General features: G+C 53.3%; 2 protein-coding genes and 1 long non-coding RNA gene across 3 annotated transcripts in view; 2 read left to right on the top strand and 1 right to left on the bottom strand.

Annotated features, from left to right (window-relative positions):
• NUP98 (nucleoporin 98 and 96 precursor) overlaps positions 1-25,580 on the top strand; it is a 54,681-nt gene extending 29,101 nt beyond the window's left edge. Inside the window, 18 exon segments of the mRNA XM_071752224.1 lie at positions 123-236; positions 2,019-2,157; positions 3,915-4,092; positions 5,098-5,262; positions 7,599-7,775; positions 9,565-9,718; positions 10,745-11,165; positions 13,017-13,246; positions 14,042-14,311; positions 16,702-16,859; positions 18,381-18,524; positions 19,756-19,898; positions 20,632-20,853; positions 21,587-21,828; positions 22,587-22,741; positions 23,125-23,220; positions 23,222-23,237; positions 25,096-25,580. Coding sequence (XP_071608325.1) covers positions 123-236; positions 2,019-2,157; positions 3,915-4,092; positions 5,098-5,262; positions 7,599-7,775; positions 9,565-9,718; positions 10,745-11,165; positions 13,017-13,246; positions 14,042-14,311; positions 16,702-16,859; positions 18,381-18,524; positions 19,756-19,898; positions 20,632-20,853; positions 21,587-21,828; positions 22,587-22,741; positions 23,125-23,220; positions 23,222-23,237; positions 25,096-25,313 — 3,242 coding nt within the window. The 3' untranslated portion in view covers positions 25,314-25,580.
• On the bottom strand, positions 25,432-25,730 carry LOC139799853 (uncharacterized). The gene is made up of 2 exons (XR_011727502.1): positions 25,536-25,730; positions 25,432-25,483 (listed from the first exon to the last, which is right to left on the bottom strand). It is a non-coding gene; the product is annotated as an uncharacterized lncRNA (long non-coding RNA).
• Positions 25,731-25,792: 62 nt separating this feature from the next.
• CHRNA10 (cholinergic receptor nicotinic alpha 10 subunit) overlaps positions 25,793-25,993 on the top strand; it is a 2,024-nt gene continuing 1,823 nt past the window's right edge. The window contains 1 exon segment of the mRNA XM_071734363.1: positions 25,793-25,871. Within this exon segment, the coding sequence (XP_071590464.1) occupies positions 25,793-25,871 (79 nt within the window).

The raw sequence follows: 25,993 nt of genomic DNA, 5'->3' as shown, positions 1-25,993 counted from the left end.
ACCGATTGGAGTGGGGTTGACGGATTGGGTTGGGATTCAAGGATTGGGTCGGGGCTGATCTGTTGGATTGGGATTCAAGGATTGTCTGTGGATTAATGAGTTGTGTGCTGTGTGCCCTGCAGGAATCGTGCTGACCAGAGCTGGCTACTACACCATCCCCTCCCTGGAGGAGCTTTCCCGCCTCAGCACGGAGCGCAGCGAGTGCCTGGTGTCGGATTTCACCATCGGCCGCAGGGGTGAGCAGGGGGCAGGGGCTGCGGGAACGGGAACGGGGGCTGCGGGAACGGGGGCTGCGGGAACGGGGGCTGCGGGAACGGGGGCTGCGGGAACGGGGGCTGCGGGAACGGGGGCTGCGGGAACGGGGGCTGCGGGAACGGGGGCTGCGGGAACGGGGGCTGCGGGAACGGGGGCTGCGGGAACGGGGGCTGCGGGAACGGGGGCTGCGGGAACGGGGGCTGCGGGAACGGGGCAGGAGCTGTGGGAACAGGAACAGGGGGCAGGGGCTGCGGGAACAGGACAAGGGGGCAGGGGCTGCAGGAACGGGGGGCAGGAGTTTTGGGACAAGGGGCAGGGGCTGCAGGAATAGGGGCTGTGGGAACAGGGGGCAGGGGCTGCGGGAACGGGGGCTGTGGGAACAGGAACAGGGGGCAGGGGCTGTGGGACAAGGGGGCAGGGGCTGCAGGAACAGGGGGCAGGGGCTCCGGGACAGGGGGCAGGGGCTGCAGGACAGGAACAGGGGACGGGCTGCAGGAACATGGGGCAGGGGTTTTGGGACAAGGGGCGGGGGCTGCGGGAACGGGAACAGGGGGCAGGGGCTGCAGGACAGGAGCAGGGGGCAGGGGCTGCAGGACAGGAGCAGGGGGCAGGGGCTCCGGGACAGGGGCAGGGGCTGCAGGACAGGAACAGGGGACGGGCTGCAGGAACATGGGGCAGGGGTTTTGGGACAAGGGGCAGGGGCTGCAGGAATAGGGGCTGCGGGAACGGGAACAGGGGGCAGGGGCTGCGGGACAGGGACAGGGCACGGGGAGATTCCAGGGACACTCCCTGAATGTCCTGGAATGGAAAGGTTGTAAAATCCCAACTGCCTGGAGCTAAACCCACAGCTCCAGGCAAGGACTTGGCAACCTCAGATCTGCTCTTCACTGCTTTCACTTCAAAAAGGAAAAGGGATTAGCAGGTTAAAAGTGAATTATATGGTTAAAAAAAAAAATATCTGGTTAAAATGATCTGGTGAAGAAAATTAATTATCTGGTTAAATAGAAAAATCAAATATCTGGTTAAAATGATCTGGTGAAGAAAATTACCTGGTTAAAAAAAAAAATCAAATATCTGGTTAAAATGATCTGGTGATCAAAATTAATTATCTGGATAAAAAAAAATGAATGATCTGTTTTAAAAAAAAAAATAGTCTGGTTAAGACGATCAATTACCTGGTTTAAAAATTACCTGGTTAAAAAAACCTATTTGGTTAAAAAATTGAATTATCTGGTTAAAAAATTACCTGGTTTAAAAAAATAATGCACTATCTGGTTAAGATGAATACTCTGGTTAAGATGAATACTCTGGTTAAGATGAATTATCTGGTTAAAAAAATTAATGATATGGTTAAAAACTATCTGGTTAAAAAAAAATTAACTACTGGGCTAAAAAAATGAATTACCTGGTTCAAAAATCATAGGATTAAAAATGTCCTGGTTTAAAAAGTGCAAATGATTTTACACTTTTTTTAAAAAGTGCAAATGATTTTTAAAGCCTTTGTAAGGTGCAGTGAGGCTGTGGGGCTGTGGTGTCTGTGTTGGCAGAGCTGAGCAGTAGCAGAAAAATTTGGGAACAAGCTTCTGCAAAAAAATAATTACCTGAAAACCCCTTTTATAACAAACCTTCAGGGTTTCTGTAGAGAGGGCAGGAGCCACTTGTGCACCCCAGGGGGAGGAGAAGCAGAGCAGGGTTGTGCCTTCTCTGGCAGCTGATCTGGCTTTTTCCTGGCCAAATGCTGACATTTTTGGGTCTTTCTGCAGGTTATGGCTCCATTTATTTTGAAGGAGAAGTCAACCTCACCAACCTCAACCTGGATGACATCGTCCACATCCGGAGGAAAGAGGTCATTGTGTACCCTGATGATGAGAAGAAACCCCCCATAGGGGAGGGGCTCAACAGGTACTGCTGACACCCTCACTTCTCACCTTGGAACTGGCCAGGTTTTAACCCAAAAGTGCCTGGGAAACCTCTCTGGGGGAGGTTTCCCCCTCTGCTTGGAGATCACAGATCCCTACTGGCCACTCCTCTGCTGATGCCCCCAGGACCTGGGGGGTTCTGGGCTCATCTTCAGCTTCTGCTCCACCAGCACCCCCAAATCCTTCTCCTCAGGGCTGCCCCCTGGGTCCTTTTTCTCCCCCCGGGTCCTTTTTCTCCCCCCCGGGTCCTTTTTCTCCCCCCCGGGTCCTTTTTCTCCCCCCCGGGTCCTTTTTCTCCCCCCCGGGTCCTTTTTCTCCCCCCCGGGTCCTTTTTCTCCCCCCCGAGTCCTTTTTCTCCCCCCCGAGTCCTTTTTCTCCCCCCCGAGTCCTTTTTCTCCCCCCCGAGTCCTTTTTCTCCCCCCCGGGCCCTTTTTCTCCCCCCCGGGCCCTTTTTCTCCCCCCCGCGTCCTTTTTCTCCCCCCCGAGTCCTTTTTCTCCCCCCCGGGTCCTTTTTCTCCCCCCCGGGTCCTTTTTCTCCCCCCCGGGTCCTTTTTCTCCCCCCCGGGTCCTTTTTCTCCCCCCCGGGTCCTTTTTCTCCCCCCGGGTCCTTTTTCTCCCCCCCAGCCCTTTTTCTCCCCCATGGGATTCCTCCCCCCAGGGCCAGACCCCTGCACTTTGGGGAACTCCCTGCAGTTGGCACCATCCCACTTCTCCAGGCTGTGCAGCTCCCTCTGGATCCATCCCTTCCCTCACCACACACTTTGGTGCCCTCCATTCCAGTGCCCCTGTTCCCAACAAAGCTGCTGAGGAGCAGAGGTCCCAGTCCTGACCCTTGAGGAGCAGCTCTCCTCACACAGCTCCCTGTGGGCACAGCCCTGGGGCTGCCGCCATTTTACCCAACCACTGCTCCCTCATTGCCAAGTTTGGGCCTTCCGGGGCCACATCCATTCCATGAAGTTCCTCACCCAGAAATTGGGTTCCAAAGCTGATCTGGAGACCGAATCTTTGGGCCTTCCAGGGCCACATCTATTCCACCACGTTCCTCACCCAGAAATTGGGTTCCATAGCTGAGCTTGAGCCCGAATCTTTGGGCTTCCCAGGGCCACATCCATCCCATCAAGTTCCTCACACAGAAATTGGGTTCCAAAGCTGAGCTGGTGCCCGAATCTTTGGACCTTCCAAGGCCACATCCATCCCATTGAGTTCCTCACACAGAAATTGGGTTCCAAAGCTGAGTTGGAGCCCGAATCTTTGGGCCTTCTAGAGCCACTTCCGTTCCATCCAGTTCCTCACACAGAAATTGGGTTCCAAAGCTGAGTCAGAGCCCAAATCTTTGGGCGTTCCAGGGCCATGTCCATCCCATTGAGTTCCTTACCCAGAAATTGGGTTCCAAAGCTGAGCTTGAGCCCGAATCTTTGGACCTTCCAGGGCCACATCCATCCCATCCAGTTCCTCACACAGAAATTGGGTTCCAAAGCTGAGCTGGTGCCCGAATCTTTGGACCTTCCAGGGCCACATCCATCCCATTGAGTTCCTCACACAGAAATTGGGTTCCAAAGCTGAGTTGCAGCCCGAATCTTTGGGCTTCCCAGGGCCACATCCATCCCATCCAGTTCCTCACACAGAAATTGGGTTCCATAGCTGAGTTGCAGCCCGAATCTCCCCACTCCCAGCTCCTCTTCACATGGCTGCCTCAGCACTGACATCACCTCTCCCTCTCTGGTGTCCTGCCTCTTCCAGACGAGCTGAGGTGACCCTGGATGGGGTCTGGCCCACAGACAAAACCTCCCGGTGCCTGATCAAGAGCCCCGAGCGCCTGGCAGAGATGAACTACGAGGGGAGGCTGGAGGCCGTGTCGCGCAAACAGGGCGCTCGCTTCAAGGAGTACCGGCCCGAGACGGGCTCCTGGGTCTTCCAGGTAATCCTGCTTCCAGGTGGAGGGCTCAGGATGAAGTTACAACCCCCTGAGGACTCAGAATTCCTCCCACCTCCCCCCCCCCAAAAAAATAGACTGAAGTTCCCTGAGGTGTCCTCCTGTCCCTCAGTGTCCTCCTCAAGGGGGTCAAAACTCCTCAAAGGGATCAAAACTCCTCTGGATGAAGATTTGCTTGCAGGAGGATGTCTTGGTTGGATCAGAACCTCTAGAGGTCCCTTCCAACCCAAATTATTCCACAGTTCTATGACCAGATAAGCTTTAGATGTCCAACCCAAATTATTTTATGATTCTATGACCAGGTGACCTCTAGAGGTCCCTTCCCACCCAAATTATTCTATGATTCTGTGACCAGATAACCTCTAGAGGTCCAACCCAAATTATTCCATGATTCTGTGACCAGATAACCTCTAGAGGTCCAACCCAAATTATTCTGTGATTCTGTGACCAGATAACCTCTAGAGGTCCAACCCAAATTATTTTATGATTCTATGACCAGGTGACCTCTAGAGGTCCCTTCCAACCTGAATTATTTTATGCCTCTCTGACCTGATGACCTTCAGGGGTCCCTTCCACCCCAAATTATTGTGTGATTTTATGATTCTAAAAGTGGGTGACCTCAAAAGGTCCCTTCCAACCCAAATGGTTCTATGATATTATGGTTCTCTGACCTGATGGCCTTGAGAGGTCCCTTCCAACCTGAATGATTCTATCATTTTCTGACTAGGTGACCTTTAGGTGTCCCTTCCAACCCAAGTGGTTCTATAATTTTTCTATTTTCTGACCTGATGACCTTTAGAGGCCCCTTCAACCCAGATTATTCTGTGCTTTTATGATTCTAAGACCTGATGACCTCAAAAGGTCCCTTCTAACCCAAATGGGTTTATGATTTTTTAATTATCTGACCATAGGACTTTCCAACCCAAGTGATTCCATGATTCTATGAGTGGAAAACCTGAATTTGATGGGTTTGCTCTCCTCCTGCTGCAGGTGGCACACTTCTCCAAGTATGGCTTGCAGGATTCAGATGAGGAAGAGGAAGAACATCCCTCAAAAACTGACACCAAGAAGTTAAAAACCACCCCCCTGCCACCTCCAGGACATCTGCCACCTCAACAAATGACCCTGAATGGCAAACCAACACCTCCAGCTCAGGTAGAAGGAGGACAAGGACTCAAAAAAAGTCCTAAAATGAAATGTGAAGAGTGCCTGGGGGAGGAGGAGGAGGTGTTGAAGCAAGAGGCAGCCTGGAAACCCCAGGAGCAAACCTTGCCAGGAACCCAGCAGCTCTTCTGACCTCTCCCTGCCTGCTTGCACCTTCATTTTTGTTCAGATTTTTGACATTCCACGGTGGGGATGGGAAGCTTGGAAGTTTTTTGTTTCTTCTTTAAATCCGGTTGAGTTTGGGCTCTCAGCACCACAAACAAGTGAATATTTTGAATATTTGTGAAGATTGAACTCTGATCTTCCCACTTTTTGCTCTCTGCCTTGAAGAGGCTGTTGTGCATCCATTTGATTTCATCCTTTCAGTACCCAACACTGGATGCTTTTTGTTTCTTAATGTTCTTATTTTTATTAAAAATAATACTTTAGGGTTGGGTTTTGAAGTATTTGAGTTGGATGTGACTGCTTCTGAAGCTCTGTAAAGCATCTTCCACCTCCACCTTACCTAGGGAGGGGAGCAGCTTATCCAGTGTGGTAACCCCTCAAGGTCTAAAATTAATGGTATTTTTTTTAAAGTAATCCTTTTATGTGCCTGTAAGTATAATAATAATTATAAAATTGCCTTTTCCAAATGGTAATTAGTGTGGATATTGTCAAGCTCCATCTGCTGGTGAAAACCAACCTTTGGAAGGCATCTGGCACTCAGGGGATGGAATGGATGAGGGGTGAACATCTGTGAGCAGCTTCAGATTTTGGAAGTCACTTGTCAGAAACCCAAACAAGTGCAGAGCAAATTTTTTTATTTAATGGATTTTTCTAATTTCCAAACCTGGCTTTTGGGTTGCTGAGTTGTGCCAGGAGCCTTTCAGCAGATGGGAGCTGAGCAACCCTTGGCAGTATTAACAATAAGTTAAACACCTTTTTTTTTTTTTTTTTTTTTTTGCTGTTTGTGGTAATTTTGGGGGCTTTTTTTGGTTTTTTTGGGGTTTTGTTGTTTTTTTTAAGTGAATATAATTTTTTTGAAACCAGGAGAGCTTCTGGCAGCATTTTTCTTCCCTGACTGTTGGCTTGGGGGTAGCTCAGAGCCCTTCTGGACTGGGATCTGTTGGAAGCATCAAGGGGAGAACAACAAATCCCCCTTCAGTGCTGGTGCAGAAGAAGAGTTTCATTCCTCCTGCAGCAGGAGAACATCAGATCAAGTGGGAATTGTTTGTCAGAGGCTGTCAGCTGGTTACAGCATCTCTATAAAGACCCAAATCATTCCAGCTCTGCTGCTTTAAGCCTCCATGCAGGTCAGGGGAGCCCAGAGCAGAAGGTTTGGTGGCAGCAGCTCACCTAAAAAATTAAAAGTAATGTTCAGGTGCTGCTTTATCCCCCCCCCCCCCCCTGCTCATAACCTGGAGAGCAAGGGGTTCTGGAGAAGAGGTCTGGAGGGCAATAAGGAGGTTCTGGAGAGCATGGAGAAGGTTCTGGAGCACAAGAAGGTCTGGGGAGCAAGGAGTAGGTTCTGGAGAACGTGGAGAAGGTCTGGAGAAGTTGTGAGGAGCATCTGAGGGCCCTGTGGGTGCTGATCCTGGAGCAGAGGAGGCTGAGGGGAGACCTTGTGGCTCTCTGCAACCCCCTGAGAGGAGGTTGGAGCCAGGGGGGGTCGGGCTCTGCTCCCAAGGAACAAGGGATGGGCCAAGAGGAACTTTTGGCACAACTCAAGTGGTGCCAGGGGAGGTTTAGGTTGGAGCTGGGGAAGAATTTCTCCCTGGAAAGGGTTGTCAGGGCCTGGCCCAGGCTGCCCAGGGCAGGGCTGGAGTCCCCATCATCCCTGGAGGGGTTTCAGAGCCTGGGGATGTGGGGATGAGGGACATGGGGCAGTGGGGATGGGGTCAGGGTTGGGTTCCAGGATCCCAAAGGTTTTCCCAAGCAGAAGGATTTTATGGTGGAGTCCCCATATCTGGAGAGGTTTCCAGTCCCTGGAGATGTGGGGATGAGGGACATGGTTGGACTTGGATGATCTCAAAGATCTTTTCCAACCTTCATGATTCTGTGGCTTCTGTCCACCTGAAACTTCTACCAAGTTCTCTGTGGAATTGAAACCCCACTTCCATTTCTTCTGACTTCTCCTGAATTCTGCCCTGTGACTTGCACAGTTGCAGCTCTGAAGAAACCAGGAATAGGTTTTAAGTGCTCCTCTCCACACTTGCTGTGGAGTTTTGCCCCAAACAAGGGGGTCACCTCCTCATTTCCAGGTGATTGCTGAAACTCTTGAGTTACTCTTTTTCTCACCCAACTCTCAGAAGCTGTGGATGCCTGACGTGGTCTCTGTGTCTCCCCAGCCCCCTGAAGTGGAGCAGCTGGGCAGGGTGGTGGAACTGGACAGTGATATGGCAGACATCACCCAGGAACCTCCCCTGGAGCCCCCTCTAGAAGACAACATGCTGGAGGAGCTGGAGACTGTCCCTGCCTCCACTCACATCGCCTCCACCCTGGGCATCAACCCCCACGTCCTGCAGGTGAGGCTCCTGCAGCTCTTCTGGGACAGAGAGGATTTCACAACTCCCTTGCAGCTGCCTCCTGAGGGTACCCACACCCCAGCCTGGCACAAACCACCTGGGAATCATAGAGACATGGAATGGTTGGGAAGGGACCTCTGGAGCTGCTCATTCCAGGGATGGGGCAGCCACAGCTTCTCAGGGACCCAGTGTCCAACTGGAACCAACTGGGGGGAATCTCCAGGACCAGCTCCATGTGAGGAGCTGAGGTGCAGAGCCTGGGGAAGCTCCCCCAGGTTCTCCAGAGGTTCAGCAGAGGAGTTTTGGGATTTGTGCTGGGGGGGTTGGTGCTGTGACCACTGCTCTGTGAGGGGATCAGAGGCTCAGGGGTGGGAAGGGAGCTCTGGAGCTGCTGATCCCAGAGCAGGGGGCAGAGGATGGTGTCCAGGGGGGTTGGGAATGTCTCCAGAGAAGGAGACTGCAGCCCCTCTCTGGGCAGCCTGGGCCAGGGCTCTGCCAGCCTCAAAGTCCAGAGGTTCCTCCTCATCTGGAGCTGGAAGTTCCTTCCCCTGGTCAGGTTTGTGCCCCTTGCCCCTGGTCCTGTCCCTGGCAGCCCTGAGGAGAGTCTGGCCCCATCCTCCTGACCCCCAGCCTGGAGATCTTGATCAGCACTGAGAGATCCCCCTCAGGCTTCTCCAGGCTGAACAGCCCCAGGGCTCTCAGCCTCAGGAGAGATGTCCCAGTGCCCTCCTCCTCCTCGGAGCCCTTTGCTGTCCCCTCTCCAGCAGCTCCTTGGCCTTCAGGAACCAGGGAGCCCAGAACTGGACCCAGTTCTGCAGCTGTGTCCTCCCCAGGGCAGGGCAGAGCAGAGCAGAGCAGGGCAGAACCTCCCTGAGGCTCCTGGCCATGCTCCTCTGGATGCTCCCCAAGGTTCCATGGCCCTTCTTGGCCACCAGGACACACTGTGGGCTCATGGTCACCCTGTTTCCCACCAGGACTCCCAGATCCTTCTCCCCAGAGCTGCTTTCCAGCAGCTCAGCCCTCAACCTCTCCCCATTCATAGACTTTTTCCTCCCCAGGTGTAGGAACCTCCAGAGGTTCCTCTCTTCCCAGCTCTCCAGGACACACTGGATGGGCAGCACATCCTCTGGTGGCCCAGCCACCCCTCCCAGTTTGGTGTCATCAGGAAATGTGCTGAGGGGTCACTGTCCCTTCAGCCAGGTCCTTGGTGACCATACTGAACAAGGCTTGGACCCACTGTGACTAAAATGGACTTTTTTGGACTTGTTCATCTTGGAGGTCCTTTCCGACCTCAGTGATTCTGTGATTCTAAAACTTTGAGTTTTGATTGAGGTCTTTCTGCCCAGCTGGTGGAAAACAAGGTCCTTGCTTTGGGTTTTGGTGTCACTGGGTTTAGGTTTGTGGTCCCTCCAACAGCTGTGGATCTCCATGGTTGGAATTAACCATGGCAGATGCTTTCACTGGCTGCTCAAGGGGAAAATGTAATCCTGGAGTTCCTGCTTCAACTGAAAAAGATGTGGATGGAACCAAGAGATAAGAAAATGTCATTGTTAGAGGGCTCCATCCTCACAATTCCTGTGACACTGAGGCAGTGAGGAGGAGCTGGAACTTGATCACCAGCTGATGAGCTCAGTTCCATGTTCTTCCACTGCTCCTCAAGATTTTTGTGTTTTTTGGGTTATGGGCAGTACCTTGAAGTTCTCTCATTTGGAGAAAGGAGCTGACGAGCTCAGGGAGCTGCTGCATGGGGAGTGAACTAATTTTTAGGTTTGATTTATCACCTTTCTAGATCATGAAAGCTTCCTTGCTTGCTGAGGATGACGACCTAGACTTGATTTTGGATCATTACCCTGGGAAGCAACCTGTGAAAATGGACACTTCCCAGGAGATCTGTTCTCCCAGGCTCCCCATTTCAAAATCCCAAGGACAGAAGAGATACTCAGGTACTGTGAGAAACCAACCCAACCTAACACAAGAGCTGAATTCCAATATTCCCAGGAAAAAATCCTGTTGTGTGGCAGGGGAGCTGTGTGCTGGGGTGGCTTTGGCCACCAGCCAGACCTCCCACCCAAGCTGCTCTCCCATCAACAGGGAGGAGAAAATGGGTTAAAAAAAAAAAAATGGGTTGAGCTCAACCCAGGGAGGTTGTTTGGCTGGGGACAGGAACTGGAGAGCAGGTTGGGCTTGAGGAACATGAATTTATTGCCCTATAAATTGGTTTGGGTGAGGAGAAACAAAGACAAAACGAGGCCTTCCTCCCCTCTCCCACCTTCCCCAAGCTCAGCTCCCTCCTTCATTCCTCATTCCTCTACTTTCTCCCACCCCAACTGTGGTCAGACCTTGGGGGTTCCCCTCAGCTTCCTCCTTCCCCTTGCTCCAGCTGGAGTTGTCAGCAAGAAGAAGTCCAGGACGAAAAAGTTCTGCTCTGGTGCAGGTGGGGAGGACCTCTCCTCCCCTCTTTTCTCACCTGGTCCTTACTCTTCTGGTTCTACTTCTCTTCCTCTGCCCTCTGTGGGGTTTTCTGCCCTTTTTTGGAGTCTTCACAGAGGCACCACCACCTTTCTGGGTAGGTTCAGAGGTGCCACAAACTCCCCTCGTGGGTTGAGCTGTGTCCCCTTCTCACAGAGGCCACCCCTGAACTCCACCACTGCCAAACCCTTGCAGTTCCCACCCAATAATCCCCTAACTCATGATCTGAGGGTGAAAACCCCTCCAGTAACAACACCTGGAGTTGCTTCTTGAACTACTTGGGGTGAATTACTGAGATGTTCCCATGGGGACAGCTGCAGCCCTGCTCCTGCCCCAGCCTTTGCATTCCTCCCAAGTCCTGAGGGTCAGTTCCCATCACAAACCCTGGCAGATGTTCCCACTGCCTGCTCAAGGGCTTGGAATTCCCTTTAGCATTCCACAAGTTCCTGCCTGAGGACCCCCTTGTTCACCCCCCTCTTCTTTCTTCTCCTTCCCTCTAGTTGGTGGCCTCCTCCAGTCCAAATTTGCCAACCTCCTCTTCCAGTCTCCAGCTCCTCCTCTCCAAGACCTCAAAGGACCAAAGACTTCCAGCAGCAGCCCCCCAGCTGTCACCCCTTGGTCGGCCACTTCCCCCTCAGCCTCTGCCTTCCCTCTGCCCCCCTCAGCCCCCGAGGTCCAGGTGAGGACAGTGGGGGTGCGGAGGCACCGGGGCCTGGTGCCCCTGGAGAGCTCCCTCACCCACAGGAAGGGGAAGCTGCTGATGGACATGGCCCTCTTCATGGGGCGTTCCTTTCGGGTTGGCTGGGGGCCCAACTGGACCCTCGTGCACTGTGGAGAGAGGCTGAGTGGCTCGAGTGAAACAGAAGATCCTCAGAGTGAGCTGGAGTACGGATTCCTGCCAACTCCCGTGGCTCCAAAACCGTGAGTAGCTCACCCCAGAATTGGCAGCTTGGAAGGGACCTCAAGGATCATCTGGTCCAACCCTTTGAGGCCATAGAAGTTTTCTTTCAGGATGGTTCTAGTGCATTCTCTTTTTTGGGGTTGAAAGGATCTTCATTGGAGGTGGTTACCTCTTTGAAATTCAGTTCTAATACTCCTGATCTGCAGAACATCATCTGGAGATGTCCTTCAGGTTGCTCCTTCACAGAAATCTATCTCAAAAGTGGGAATATTTTAGTAAGAGCAGTTAGTTACTTTTTTTCACAAGGAAATAGTGCTGTGAGCTGGCAAAAGGTGCAAGAAAGTTCAAAATTGTTGTCCAGGGAGCTTCTAACCTGCAGTTGGTTGAATCCCCTTGAAGAGATCTCCACTCCCTCAGAAAGTCCTTGTTTAGCTTCTCCATTCTGATGCCTTCAGTGCTCCTGGTACATAACTGGGTGACTCCATCCCTAAGCCCACCTGGAGCAGAGCTGCATGCCCTGCTTGTTTGGCCACCAAAAAAAGCTTTTTTGGATGTTCTCCAGCTGATGTGCTGAGAGGATGAGATGTGGTGAGGTGGAGCTGATGGCTTGGTGGCACCTGGAAGCCCCCACTTATTTCCCAGAGGTTTATTTGGCTCTGAATGGTCCCCAAACCATGGGACCAGAGTCCTCATACCAAGCTTTTGACTTGAACATGAGCTGAAGAGGAGGCAGCAGTGTGCCCAGGTGGCCAAGAAGGCCAATGGCATCCTGGGCTGGCTGAGGAACAGCGTGGCCAGCAGGTCCAGGGAAGGGATTCTGCCCCTGTGCTCAGCCCTGGGGAGGCCACAGCTTGAGTCCTGGGTCCAGTTCTGGGCCCCTGAGCTCAGGAAGGAGCTTGAGGTGCTGGAGCAGGTCCAAAGGAGGCAACTGGGCTGGGGAAGGGATCCAGCAGAAATGCTGTGAGGAAGGGCTGAGGGAGCTGGGGGTGTTGAGGCTGGAGAAGAGGAGGCTCAGGGGAGACCTCATCACTCTCTCCAAGTCCCTGAAAGGAGGTTGGAGCCAGGGGGGGGTTGGGCTCTGCTCCCAGGCAGAGACAAGACAAGAGGCCATGGGCTTAAGGATTTTTTCCTAATATCCAACCTAAACCTCCCCTGGCAGAGCTGAAGCTCTGCCAGGGGAGGTTTAGGTTGGATATTAGGAGAAATTCTTTGCAGAGAGGGGGATCAGACATTGGGATGGGCTGCCCAGGGAGGGGGTGGATTCTCCATCCCTGGAGGTTTTTAAGAAGGGGCTGAAGGTGGCACTGAGTGCTCTGGGGTGGTTGTGGATTAAAGGTTGGAGTTGATGCTCTCAGAGGTCATTTCCAAGCTGGGTAATTCTGGGATTCTGTCTCCCACAATTTTCCCTGGGGAGGAAGGGAAATCACTCTCTACAACTCCCTGAAAGGAGGTTGGAGCCAGGGGGGGGTTGGGCTCTTTTCCCAGGCAACTCTCAGCAAGACAAGAGGCCATGGTCTCAAGTTGTGCCAGGGGAGGTTTAGGTTGGACATGAGAAAGAATTTCTTGATGGAGAGGGGGATCAGGCATTGGAATGGGCTGCCCAGGGAAGGGGTGGATTCTCCATCCCTGGAGATATTTCCAAAGAGCCTGGATGTGGCACTCAGTGCCATGGGCTGGGAACCACGGGGGGAGTGGAGCAAGGGTTGGACTTGAGGAGCTCTGAGCTCCCTTCCAACCCAGCCCATTCTATGATTCTATGACTTTGGGTCACGTGTGACTTATCCTCAGGTTCAAATCAGGATGTGCTGGGTGCAGTGGAGACCAATTCCCAGCATTTCCACTTGGTTTTATCTTTTCCTTTTTGCCTCCAGCCTCGCGGAATCCTCGTTCAAGGTTCACGTGGAGAAGCTGAGCTTAGGGCAGCAGCAGACAGGCAGGGACAAACAGCTCTACCTCATCCCTCTGGAGATCAAGCTGAAGCACAGCACTGTGCACATGGATGAGCACTGTCCTCTCCTGGCTCCCAACCCTGGAGTTGCTGCCATCCACGACTACGCCGCATGGGTCCGGCGGGCGGCCGAGGATCCGACGGTGACAGAAAGTGAGGGGACAATCATTCTTTTCACAGGGAACATCCCTTAACTTCTCCAGGTGCATTTCCAGGTCCTCGGGAGCAGCCAAATGTGAATAAAGCAGAAAAAAAAAAAAAAATACGGTGCTGCCTCAGAGATTCTTTCTGAAAGCATCAACATCGGTTGGTTGCGTGGGGGGAGTCTTGAGCTCCTGCATTGCTTAAAATGTGAGGGAATTCCAGACTGGTTTGGGTTGGAAGGGACCTGAAAAAACATCCAGTCCCTGCAGGGACATCTCCCCCCAGACCAGGTTACTCCAAACTCCATCCAGTCTGGATGGGACAGAAATATCTTTCAAGGCTATTGTATTATCCTGAGGGGAGACCTTGTGGCTCTCTGCAACCCCCTGAGAGGAGGTTGGAGCCAGGGGGGGTCGGGCTCTGCTCCCAAGGAACAAGGGATGGGACAAGAGGAACTTTTGGCACAACTCAAGTGGTGCCAGGGGAGGTTTAGGTTGGAGCTGGGGAAGAATTTCTCCCTGGAAAGGGTTGTCAGGGCCTGGCCCAGGCTGCCCAGGGCAGGGCTGGAGTCCCCATCATCCCTGGAGGGGTTTCAGAGCCTGGGGATGTGGGGATGAGGGACATGGGGCAGTGGGGGTGGCCTGGGCAGCTGGACTGTGGTTGATGTTAAAGGTCTTTTCCACCCAAAGCCACTCCATGATCCTAAAGTTCAGTTTCTAATCTCCCCCCAATCCTCTCTCAGTAACCTCTCTGACTTTTTCCTTCCCTCCTTATAACCTGAGCCAACTCTCTCTCTCCCCACAGCCATCGTGAAGCACTGGTGCTTGACCTGGACTTTATGTGAAGCCATTTGGGGCAACCTGCAGGAGCTGGAGGGCAGCCTGGAGGAGCCCAGGGACTACGTCCTGGCCCTGGAGCGCAGGAGAGCTTTTTCCCGCTGGCTGGCGGAGACGGCGGCGCCGCGCATCGAGGAGGAGGTGACCCTGTCCCACCACAGCAATCCCATCGAGGCTGTCTTCAGCTGCCTGACTGGGAAGAGAATTGGGGAAGCCTGCAGGCTGGCACAGCAAGCAGGTGAGGTGCTGAGACCTCTTCCACTGGGATCTTGTTGAGGGGGAAAGGCACGAAGGGAATCGGAATTAAATGAGAATCGGAGTTACAAAACGGGGTGAGGGGAAAGGGACCCAAAAGCTCCTCCAGTTCCAACCCCCTGCATGGGCCGGGACCTCTCCCAGCCCAGGGTAATCCAAACCCCACTCAACCTGGTCCTGAACACCTTCAGGGATAGGGCAGCCACCCTGAAGATCACCTCATGGGCCATTCAGATGTCTTTAAGGTTCCTCTTTAAGGTTCCTTCCAACTCAAACCATTCCATGATCAAAAACTCCTCCAGTTCCAACCCCTGGATGTGCAGGGACCCCTCCCAAAGCCCAGGGGGCTCCAACCCCATCCAACCTGGGCTGAGACACTGCCAGGGATGGGGCAGCCACAGCTTCCTTGGGCACCCTGGGACAGGGGCTCATGGTGAAGAATTTCTTCCTTACTTCCAACCTCAATCTCCCCTCCTCCAGTTTGAATCCATTCCCCCATGTCCTATCACTCCCTGACATCCTAAAAAGTCCCTCAGCAGCTTTCTTGTAGCCCCCTTCAGATACTGGAAGGCAATGAATTAAATTAATTAATTTAAATTTTGAATTCTGAGAGGAATCATAGAATTGTAGAATCATAGAATGCCAGGGGTTGGAAGGGACGTCTAGAGATTGAGTCCAACCCCCCTATCCCAGCAGGATCACCTCTTGTAGCTCCCACAGAAACAAGTTTTCATGGTTGAAAACATGGGGAGAGATGGAGATTGGACATAAGGAAGAAATTCTTTAATTTCCAGGGTGCCCAAGGAAGCTGTGGCTGCCCCATCCCTGGCAGTGTCTCAGCGCAGGTTGGATGGGGTTGGAGCAACCTGGGCTGGGGGAGGGGTCCCTGCCCATGAAAGGGATGGAACTGGAGGAGCTGGAAGGTCCCTTCCAACCCAAACCCATTGTAGGATTCTGTGTCTGATTCCATGGAACAAGTTGAGGTGGGGTTGGAAATCTCCAGAGAAGGAGACTCCAGAACCTCTCTGAGCAGCCTGGGCCAGGGCTCCCTCAGCCTCACAGCCAAGAAGTTTCTCCTCATCTGGAGCTGGAACTTCCCATCTTCCAGCTCCAACCCATTCTTCCTTGTCCTGTTCCTGGGCACCCCTGAACAGAGATTGTCCCCTTCCTCTTGCCCCCCAGCCCTCAGCTCTTGATGGACATTCAGCAGATCCCCTCTCAGCCTTCTCTTCTCCAGCCTCAACAGCCCCAGGGCTCTCACTCTTTCTTCCCAGCAGAGATGCTCAAGGCCCTTCAGCACCCTCCCAGCTCTCCCTTGGCCTCTCTCCAGTAGATCCCAGTCTCTCCTCAACTGGGGAGCCCCAAACTGGAGCCAGGATTCCCAGTTTGGTCTCCCAGAGGCAGAGCAGAGGGGGAGCAGAACCTCCCTGGAGCTGCTGGACACACTTTTCCTGATGCCCCCAGGATCCCACTGTCCCTGCTGGACTGATCCTGCTTCCAGTGTCAGAGTTGGACTGGAGGATCTCCAGAACCCAATTCCCAAGAATTCCATGATCTCTGACCCAGGGGGAATTTCCTCTCCACTGGGACTCCAGGGTCTTTCTGGTGCATCTCAGGATCCCATGGGGGCACTCTGGGGTTTCTCTCCTTGCTGCTTGAGTTCATCCTGAGTGTCTGCTCCCAGGTAACCAACAACAGGAAGAGAGGAAATGGGTTGAGGTTGGATATTGGGATAAATTTATTTCCTGGAGGAGTGGTGAGGCACTGGAATGGGCTGCCCAGGGAGGTGGTGGAGTTGCCATCCCTGGAGATGTTCAAGAAGCATTTTGGTGTGGTGCTTCAGGAGAGGGTTTGGTGGTTGGGTTTTGGTTGGATTCGTTGGCTTTTCCAGCATTCATGATTCCATGATCATCTATTCAGTGATCTTCAGCTTCATGCTGGGTTTGTCAGCTCTTCTCAAATGAGAGGGTGATGCTGTATCACATTTGGCTTTTTTTATTATTATTATTTCTCCTTTCCAATATTTTTAATCAGTTATTTTTAATGCACCTGTGAAGCACTCAACACCTCTGCTAAAAACATCAATTTTCAAACCCTAACTCCCAGTGTCATCTTCACACCCATTCAAATCTTGGAGTTTCCTTTTAGTTTGCCTCCTTCCCAGGGGGAGTTTTTCCTTCATCTTCCTTTACCTTCTCCTCCCTGCCCTTATTTTGATGACTTTTGATGAGATTTTGGTTTATCCCCCCTCAGGCTCAACCCTGCAGCTCTTGGGTGATCGCATCCAGGAACCACGGAGCCGCCGCCCCTCGGGAGGAGGAGGAGGATGATGATGAGGATGATTTCAATGATTTCCCTGATCTCCCCTTGCAGGTGACCACAGGCTTGCTCTGCTGCTGTCCCAGCTGGGGGGCAGCCAGCCCCTCAGGGACCTCCTGACCATGCAGCTGGTGGATTGGCACCGTCTGCAGGCCGATGGCTTCATCCCCGAGGAGCGGCTCCGCGTCTTCGCTCTGCTGGCAGGGAAACCTGTGAGTGGGGGGCAGGGGGAGGGCTGGGGGCCCCTGGCATGGGGACACCTTGCTGGGCAGAAAAACTGGGGCTGTCCCATCCCTGGAAGTGTCCCAGCCCAGGCTGGATGGGGATTGGAGCCTCCTGGGCTGTGGGAGGGGTCCCTGCCCATGCACACATCGTGGAATGGTTTGAGTTGGAAGGAACCTTAAAGACATCTGAATGGCCCATGAGGTGATCTTTAGGGTGGCTGCCCCATCCCTGAAGGTGTTCAGGACCAGGTTGAGTGGGGTTTGGAGCACCTTGTGCTGTGGGAGGGGTCCCTGCACACCCGGGGGTTGGAACTGGAGGAGTTTTAGGTCATGGAATGGGTTGAGTTGGAAGGAACCTTAAAGACATCTGAATGGCCCATGAGGTGATCTTTAGGGTGGCTGCCCTACCCCTGGAGGTGTTCAGGACCAGGTTGGGTGGGGTTTGGAGCACTCTGTGCTGTGGGAGGGGTCCCTGCCCATGCACACATCCTGGAATGGTTTGAGTTGGAAGGAACCTTAAAGACATCTGACTGGCTCATGAGGTGATCTTTGGGGTGGCCCCTGGAGGTGTTCAGGACCTGGTTGGGTGGGGTTTTGGAGCACCCTGGGCTGTGGGAGGGGTCCCTGCACACCCAGGGGTTGGAACTGGAGGAGTTTTAGATCCTGGAATGGTTTGAGTTGGAAGAAAGCTTAAAGAGAAACTTTGAAGACATCCGAATGGCCCATGAGGTGATCTTCAAGGTGGCTCCTGGAGGTGTTCAGAACCAGGTTGAGTGGGGTTTGTGAGAGGGGTCCCTGTGGGACTGGGTGATCTTTAAGGTCCCCCATAACTCTTGGCTGTTGGACTTGGTCTTGGAGGTGTCTTCCATCCTTAATGATTCCAATGATTGATTAAACAGTGGGCAGGGTTCCCACTGGATTGTCCAGCACATCCGTGGCTGTCCAGTGCCTGAAGGGGCTCCAGGAAAGCTGGGGAGGGGCTTGGGACAAGGGCCTGGAGGGATGGGATGAGGGGGAAGGGTTTCCAGCTGCAAGAGGGGAGATGGAGAGGAGATGGGAGGGAGAACTGAGCCCTTTGCTGTCCCCTCTCCAGCAGCTCCTTGGCCTTCAGGAACCAGGGAGCCCAGAACTGGACCCAGTTCTGCAGCTGTGTCCTCCCCAGGGCAGGGCAGGGCAGAGCAGAGCAGAGCAGAACCTCCCTGAGGCTCCTGGCCATGCTCCTCTGGATGCTCCCCAAGGTTCCATGGCCCTTCTTGGCCACCAGGACACTTTGTGGGCTCCTGGTCACCCTGTTTCCCACCAGGATTCCCAGATCCTTCTCCCCAGAGCTGCTTTCCAGCAGTTCCCACCCTCTGGCCTGGCACATGGGGCTCTTCCTCTCCACGAGGTTCTTCTCCTCCTCCCAGCTCTGGTCCCCAGCCAGAGGGGGGTACCAGTGATCCCGTGGGTTTATTTTAAGCTCCCCATGGTGTGATAAGTTCAGCCCAGCTTCTCCTCTTCCTTCCTCAGGTCTGGCAGCTCTCAGAGAGGATCAGCATCAACGTCTGCTCCCTGCTGGACTGGAAGCGCTGCCTGGCTCTGCACCTCTGGTACCTCCTGCCCCCCACAGCCTCCATCTCCAGGGCCCTGGCCATGTATGAGGCTGCATTTCAGGTGGGTCCCTTGGGCTGAAAAAGAGGATTTTTTGGTCACTGAGTGATGTTCCACTCAGGTTTCTCTGAGGAGAGGTCAGGTACCCCCTGGATGTGGGGAGGATGGGATTGCACCTGGGCTCCTGATTTCTGGTGTCTCTTCCCCAGCTTCAGGGAGGAGCTCACAGCTTGGTCACTTCCCTGGGAAGGTTCCTGCCCCACAGGGGTGAGAATGAAGCCCCAGGGCTCACCGTCTCACTTGAGGAGCTGTAGACCTGCTCTTGAGGAGGTTCTGATGGAGACTTCCCACATTTCTGACAGCTAAACAACATGAGGAGGATGTTTTTTCTCAACCATACTGCCTCAACTTCTGTGTCTCATCAAGGGCAGTTTGAGGTCTTCTCCCAGGTGTTCCCTTGGCTGGTTTAGCAGAAAGTTAATGCTGTAGCATTATGCAAAACCTTGGTGGTTGTCTGCAGAGCCTTCAGCCTCTGTCTGCAGAAACACAAAAGGGTTCTGTTGGGAGAAAAAAAAAAGTGGTGAATCATTTAACTGAAGGTGGCTCAGCCACAGGAGAGTCTGGGCAGGGCAGGATCTTCTCATTGCTGGGTGCTTCTGTGATGGGAATGTTAGATGAAAAATACCCTTGCAGAAAGGTGAAGGCTTTGAGGTGAGCACAGGAACATCAAATCCCAGAGTGGTTTGAGTTAGAAGGGACCTTAAAGCTCATCAGGTGCCCCAGGGACCCCTCCCCCAGCCCAGGGGGCTCCAACCCCATCCAACCTCAACTCCAACATTCCCACCACCCCACAGCTTCTCCAGGAAACCTCTCCCAGGCTCTCCCCACCCTCACTTCTCCCTCCCAGCTCCTCTCCAGCTCCCCTCTTCCACTTGGAAACCATCTCTCCTTGGCACCTCCCTCCAGGCCCTTGCCCAAAGTCCCTCCCCAGCTTTTCCTGGAACCCCTTCAGGCACTGGGAGCTGCTCCAAGGGCTCCCCACAACCTTCTTTTGTCTTTCTCCTTTTTTCCTTTCTTTCTCTTTTTCTCTTTTTCCTTTTTTCCTTTCTCTTTTTCTCTTTTTCCTTTTCTCTTTCTTTTTCCCTTTCTCTCTTTTTCTCTTTCCTCCTCCTTTTTCCCTTTTCTTTCTTTCTCCAGTCCCAAGTCCCTCCCACTGAGGTTCTCCTCACCCAACATTCACTTTTGGTGCAGTTTTTGTTCTCATCTGTCTCTCCCACCTCTTTCTTTTCCTCAGAACACAGCAGAGAGTGAGAAATATGCCTGCTGCCCTCTGCCTCCCTACCTGGAGGACGCAGGGTGTGTGGCTGAGGATGAGGAGAATGGGGGGAGACCCCTGAGGGACATCTGCTTCCACCTGCTGAAGCTCTACAGTGACAGGTAGGGGGAAATGGGGACAAAAAGGGAACTTTGGGCAGTGTCTGCTGGAGGAGTGCCCAGACCAGGGGCACCAAACCAGCTTCAGAGTTTGCAGAAACCCCCCCCCTTTTTGCCTTCCCCTCCCTTTTTATCTCCTGCCCCCCCCTTTTTATCTTCCTCCCCCCCCTTTTTATCTTCCTCCCCCCCCTTTTTATCTTCCTCCCCCCTTAACCCCCCCTTTTTATCTTCCTCCCCCCCCTTTTTATCTTCCTCCCCCCCCTTTTTATCTTCCTCCCCCCCCTTTTTATCTTCCTCCCCCCCCTTTTTATCTTCCTCCCCCCCCTTTTTATCTCCTCCCCCCCCTTTTTATCTTCCTCCCCCCCCTTTTTATCTTCCTCCCCCCCCTTTTATCTTCCTCCCCCCCCTTTTTATCTTCCTCCCCCCCTTTTTATCTTCCTCCCCCCCCTTTTTATCTTCCTCCCCCCCCTTTTTATCTTCCTCCCCCCCCTTTTTATCTTCCTCCCCCCCCTTTTTATCTTCCTCCCCCCCCTTTTTATCTTCCTCCCCCCCCCTTTTTATTCTCTCCCCCCTCACCTTTATTTCCTCTCCCCTCCCCTTTCTTCCCTCTCTTCCCCCCCACCTTTATTTTCTCTCCTTCCTTTTTTCTCCCTGTATAAACCCCACCCCAGGGCTGCACAGAGGAAGGAACCAACCCCCCCAATCACCTCCTGTTTTTTTTCTCTCTCCCCCCCAGACACTACGACCTGGATCAGCTCCTGGACCCCCGCAGCAGCACCTCAGACCCCCTGGACCACCGCCTGAGTTGGCACCTCTGGGAAGTGCTGCGGGGTCTGAACTTCTCCCACCTCCTGCAGCAGAGCCAGGGGGTGCTCAACGTCAGCTTTGCTGCCCAGCTGGAGAGCCAGGGGCTCTGGGAGTGGGGGGTCTTCGTCCTGCTGCACGAGCCAGACACACAGTCAGTCCAACACCCCAAATTCCTCTGGGGTGATCTGGGTTGGGGTGGGAGGGACCTTACAAACTCAAGAGGTTCCTCCTCATCTGGAGCTGGAACCTCCCATGGTCAGGTTTGTTGCTCCTCTTCCTGGAGAAGCACGAGAGGCCCCTGGGCACGAGAGGCCCCTGGGCACCAGAAGCCCCTCCTGTAGGGAAGTCCTGGTGGGATGAGCTCCAGAGGTGGTGTTGGTGTTGGGCAGCAGCAGTGCCAGCTCAGGGGGGGCTCTCAGACCTTCTGCTGGCCCAGGAAGGACCCAGAACAAGCAGCCCCGTGGTTTTGGTGCTGCTCAAAGTCTGCATCCTGTTCTAGAAAGTTCCTCTTTTGGTGGTCACCAACAGGGAGAAAGAAACCATCACCTGATTGAATGTTTTATTTCCTGAGGTGCTTGGCAGGTGTGAGAAGTCTCCCCACTGCCCTCCAAGAGCAGCAGCTCCATTTCCCAGCGTAGCAAAACAGTCCTGGAATGTCTGAGGTTGTGAGGGAGCTCCAGGAAACCAGGTTTTTCCCAGCCAGAAGGATTTTTTTGTGGAGTCCCCATTCCTAGAGAGGTTTCAGAGCCCTGGAGATATGGGGATGAGGGGACACGGGGTGGGGGTGGCTTTGGTGGTTCCTGTTGGTGTTCCAGCACCCCTGGGGTTGGTCTCTCTCAGGATTTAACCCCCAATTCAGCTGATTTTGGGCTCTCTCTCCCCAGCACCCGGGAGCGGGCCGTGCGGGAGCTCCTCGGCCGTCACTGCGTCCTCTCAGAGACCCCCGAGTCCTGGGCCAAGGAAACCTTCCTGACCCAGAAGCTCTGTGTCCCCCCGGAGTGGATTCATGAAGCAAAAGCAGTCCGAGCCAGGGTGGAGGGGGACAAGCACAAGGAAGCCCTCTTCTTGTTCAAGGCTGGCCACTGGAACCAGTGCCACAAGCTGGTGGTCAGGCACTTGGCCTCGGGTCAGTCTGGGGACCCTGCAGGGTCTCATCCTGAGTGATGGGGGGTGGATGATGCAAAAGGGTGGGGGGCTGTGGGGTTTAGCAGTGACACCAAGTGACCCAACCAGCTCTGTGGCACCTGGTGAGCACCACAGTGACCCCAACCAGCTCTGGTGGCACCTGGGGAGCACCACAGTGACCCAAACCAGCTCTGGTGGCACCTGGGGAGCACCACAGTGACCCCAACCAGCTCTGGTGGCACCTGGTGAGCACCACAGTGACCCCAGCCAGCTCTGGTGGCACCTGGTGAGCACCACAGTGACCCCAACCAGCTCTGGTGGCACCTGGTGAGCACCACAGTGACCCAAACCAGCTCTGGTGGCACCTGGTGAGCACCACAGTGACCTCAGCCAGCTCTGGTGGCACCTGGTGAGCACCACAGTGACCCAAACCAGCTCTGGTGGCACCTGGGGAGCACCACAGACACGTAGAGAAGGGGAAGAGTTGATCCTCTGCACATCCCCCCCCAGCCAGAAGTGTCTCAGGGAGCAGGGGCAGTGGTGGGATGCCTGGACCCCCATCTTCTGGGGGTCTGGGACAGGGGGTGGCCTCAGCCTGTCCATGTGTAGGGCAGAAACCACTTGAGCATCTCCTGGGCATCTCAAGGAATTACAGAACCAACAGAGTTGGTCCATGACTTGATTATTTCTTGAACAAGCAATGTTCTGACCTTCCAGCAGCCCTTGGGTTGGGTTCCTCACCACTGTTCTTCTCCTCAGATGCCATCATCAACGAGAACTACAAATACCTGAAGGGTTTCCTGGAAGATCTGGCTCCTCCAGAGCGTAGCAGCCTCATCCAGGACTGGGAGATGGCAGGGTTGGTCTACCTGGACTACATCCGTGTCATCGAGATGCTCGACAGGATCCAGCAGGTAAAACCCCTGGAGATGCTTTTCCAACCCTCTCCAAGCTCCTGACACGTTCTCTGGTTTGGAGTCATCCTCTGCTCCCTGCTGGGTGCTGGTGGGAATGTTTTCCCTCAGCAAACCACCTGAAAGCAGAGGTTTGGGTGATACCCACCACACTTCAGCTCCGTGGAGCATGACCTGCTGGAAGGGAAGGAACAAAACCAGCAGGGAGCTCGTTTGCCTCTCACTCCCATCAAAGTCACCTCCAAACTTTGTTCCCCTCATCTGAGGTGTTCAATTCCAGCAGCTTTCTCAGGATGGGGCTGAATGGACCTGACAGGGGGGAAGTGGCTCTGCTCAGAGGTGCTTGACCTGAATCCCCATTTTGTTCCTTTTTCCTTTCTCAGCTGGATTGTTCCCCCTATGAGCTGGAGAGGCTGCACACCAAGGTGACCTCACTCTGCAACAGGATAGAGCAGATCCAGTGCCACAGTGCCAGGGACCCGCCTGGCCCAGTCAGGTACGGTGACACCTCTGGCCCAGCCACCAGGGGACCCACTGCCTGTCCCCTGCCTGCTCCTCAGGGGAAGATCTGCCTGCTGAGGCCAATCCCAGTCTGGGCTGGCTTAAACAGCACCTTAAAGCTCATCAGGTGCCCCCAGGGACCCCTCCCCCAGCCCAGGGGGCTCCAACCCCATCCAACCTCAACTCCAACATTCCCATTCTTTTCTTTTTTCCCCTTTCTTCTCTTTTTTCCTTTTCTCTTTTCCTTTTCTTTCTCTTTTTTCCTTTCCTTCACTTTTCCTTCCCTCTCTTTTTCCTTTTCTTTCTCATTTTCCTTTTCTTTCTCATTTTTCCTTTTCTTTCTCATTTTTCCTTTTCTTTCTCATTTTTCCTTTTCTTTCTCATTTTTCCTTTCTCTTTCTTTTTTCCCTTTCTCTCTTTTTTCCCTTTCTCTCTTTTTTTCCCTTCTCTCTCTTTTTTTCCCTTTCTCTCTTTTTTCCCTTTCTCTCTTTTTTTCCCTTTCTCTCTTTTTTTCCCTTTCTCTCTTTTTCCCTTTCTCTCTTTTTCCCTTTCTCTCTTTTTCCCTTTCTCCTTAAAACCCAATCTCTCTTTATTCCTTTCTCTCTTTTTTCCCTTTCTCTCTTTTTTTCCCTTTCTCTCTTTTTTCCCTTTCTCTCTTTTTTCCCTTTCTCTCTTTTTTCCCTTTCTCTCTTTTTTCCCTTTCTCTCTTTTTTCCCTTTCTTCTCTTTTTCCCTTTCTCTCTTTTTTTCCCTTTCTCTCTTTTTTCCCTTTCTCTCTTTTTTCCCTTTCTCTCTTTTTTTCCCTTTCTCTCTTTTTTCCCTTTCTCTCTTTTTTCCCTTTCTCTCTTTTTTCCCTTTCTCTCTTTTTTCCCTTTCTCTCTTTTTTCCCTTTCTCTCTTTTTTCCCTTTCTCTCTTTTTTCCCTTTCTCTCTTTTTTCCCCTTTCTCTCTTTTTTCCTTTCTCTCTTTTTTCCCTTTCTCTCTTTTTTCCCTTTCTCTCTTTTTTCCCTTTCTCTCTTTTTTCCCTTTCTCTCTTTTTTCCCTTTCTCTCTTTTTTTCCCTTTCTCTCTTTTTTCCCTTTCTCTCTTTTTTTCCCTTTCTCTCTTTTTTCCCTTTCTCTCTTTTTTCCCTTTCTCTCTTTTTTCCCTTTCTCTCTTTTTTTCCCTTTCTCTCTTTTTTTTCCCTTTCTCTCTTTTTTCCCTTTCTCTTTTTTTCCCTTTCTCTCTTTTTTCCCTTTCTCTCTTTTTTCCCTTTCTCTCTTTTTTCCCTTTCTCTCTTTTTTCCCTTTCTCTCTTTTTTCCCTTTCTCTCTTTTTTCCCTTTCTCTCTTTTTTCCCTTTCTCTCTTTTTTTCCCTTTCTCTCTTTTCCTCCCCCCCCTTTCTCTTTCCTCCCCCCCTTTCTCTTTCCTCCCCCCCTTTCTCTCTTTCCTCCCCCCCTTTCTCTTTCCTCCCCCCCTTTCTCGTTCCTCCCCCCCTTTCTCTTTCCTCCCCCCCTTCTCTTTCCTCCCCCCCTTTCTCTTTCCTCCCCCCCTTTCTCTTTCCTCCCCCCCTTTCTCTTTCCTCCCCCCCCTTTCTCTTTCCTCCCCCCCTTTCTCTTTCCTCCCCCCCCTTTCTCTTTCCTCCCCCCCTTTCTCTTTCCTCCCCCCCCTTTCTCTTTCCTCCCCCCCTTTCTCTCTCTTTCCTCCCTTCACCCCAGGGGGTCTCCAGGGGGTTCCAGTCCCCTCCCTGTACCCCCAGGACAGTTCCCCCTCCCCAGGCCCCGATTCCCCCAACCCATCCCGCGACCTCTGCTCCGACTCCGGAGGTTCCTCCCAGGTTCTGGGGCAGCCCCAGAGCTCCCTGCCCTCTCTCTGCAGACATGGCCAAGCGTTTGGCCAACCTCCTGCGGGTGGTGCTGAGCTTGCAGCAGAGCCCAGAGCCCCTCTCTGACTCCACTCCCGAGCTCCAGCGGCTCCCCCTGCGCCTCCTGGCCCCGCACATCGGGCGCCTTCCCATGCCCGAGGACTACGCCCTGGAGGAGCTCCGCAGCCTCACCCAGTCCTACCTGAGGGACCTGACAGTGGGCACCCACTGAGACCCCGCGGGCCCCCACGCCCTCCTGCACCGCCCTGTCCCTCATCTTCACCGGTTCTGAGACCTTTCCCTGGGGCCTGAGGGCGCAGAAACCTCTGCGGCCACCCGCGTGTCTCCGGGGAGAGGTCAACCACCAAGGGACCTCCATGGAGATGTCAACCACCAAGGGACCTCCATGGAGATGTCAGCCACCCAGATTTGGAGATATCAACCACCAAGGGACCTCCATGGAGATGTCAACCACCAAGGGACCTCCGTGGAGATTTCAGACTCCCCGGTGCCTCCATGGAGATGTCGACCACCCAGATTTGGAGATGTCAACCACCAAGGGACCTCCATGGAGATTTCAGACCCCCAGGTGCCTCCATGGAGATGTCAGCCACCCAGATTTGTTTGGAGGTGTCAGCCACCAAGGGACCTCCGTGGAGATTTCAGACACCAAGGGACCTCTATGGAGATTTCAGACCCCCAGGTACCTCCATGGAGATGTTGACCACCAAGGGACCTCCATGGAGATGTCAGCCACCCAGGTTTCTCTGTGGATATGTCAGCCACCCAGGTACCTCCATGGAGATGTCAACCATCCAGGGTTATCCATGGAGATTTCAACCACCCAGGGTTCTCCAAGAGAGCTCTCAACCACCCACGTGTCTCCATGGAGATGTCAGCCACCCAGATTTA

Source organism: Heliangelus exortis, chromosome 1, assembly GCF_036169615.1.
Source record: "Heliangelus exortis chromosome 1, bHelExo1.hap1, whole genome shotgun sequence".
Classification (NCBI taxonomy): Eukaryota; Metazoa; Chordata; class Aves; order Apodiformes; family Trochilidae; genus Heliangelus; species Heliangelus exortis.
The sequence above is the reverse complement of the archived record's forward strand: the minus strand, read 5'-3'. Positions and strand labels throughout refer to the sequence as shown.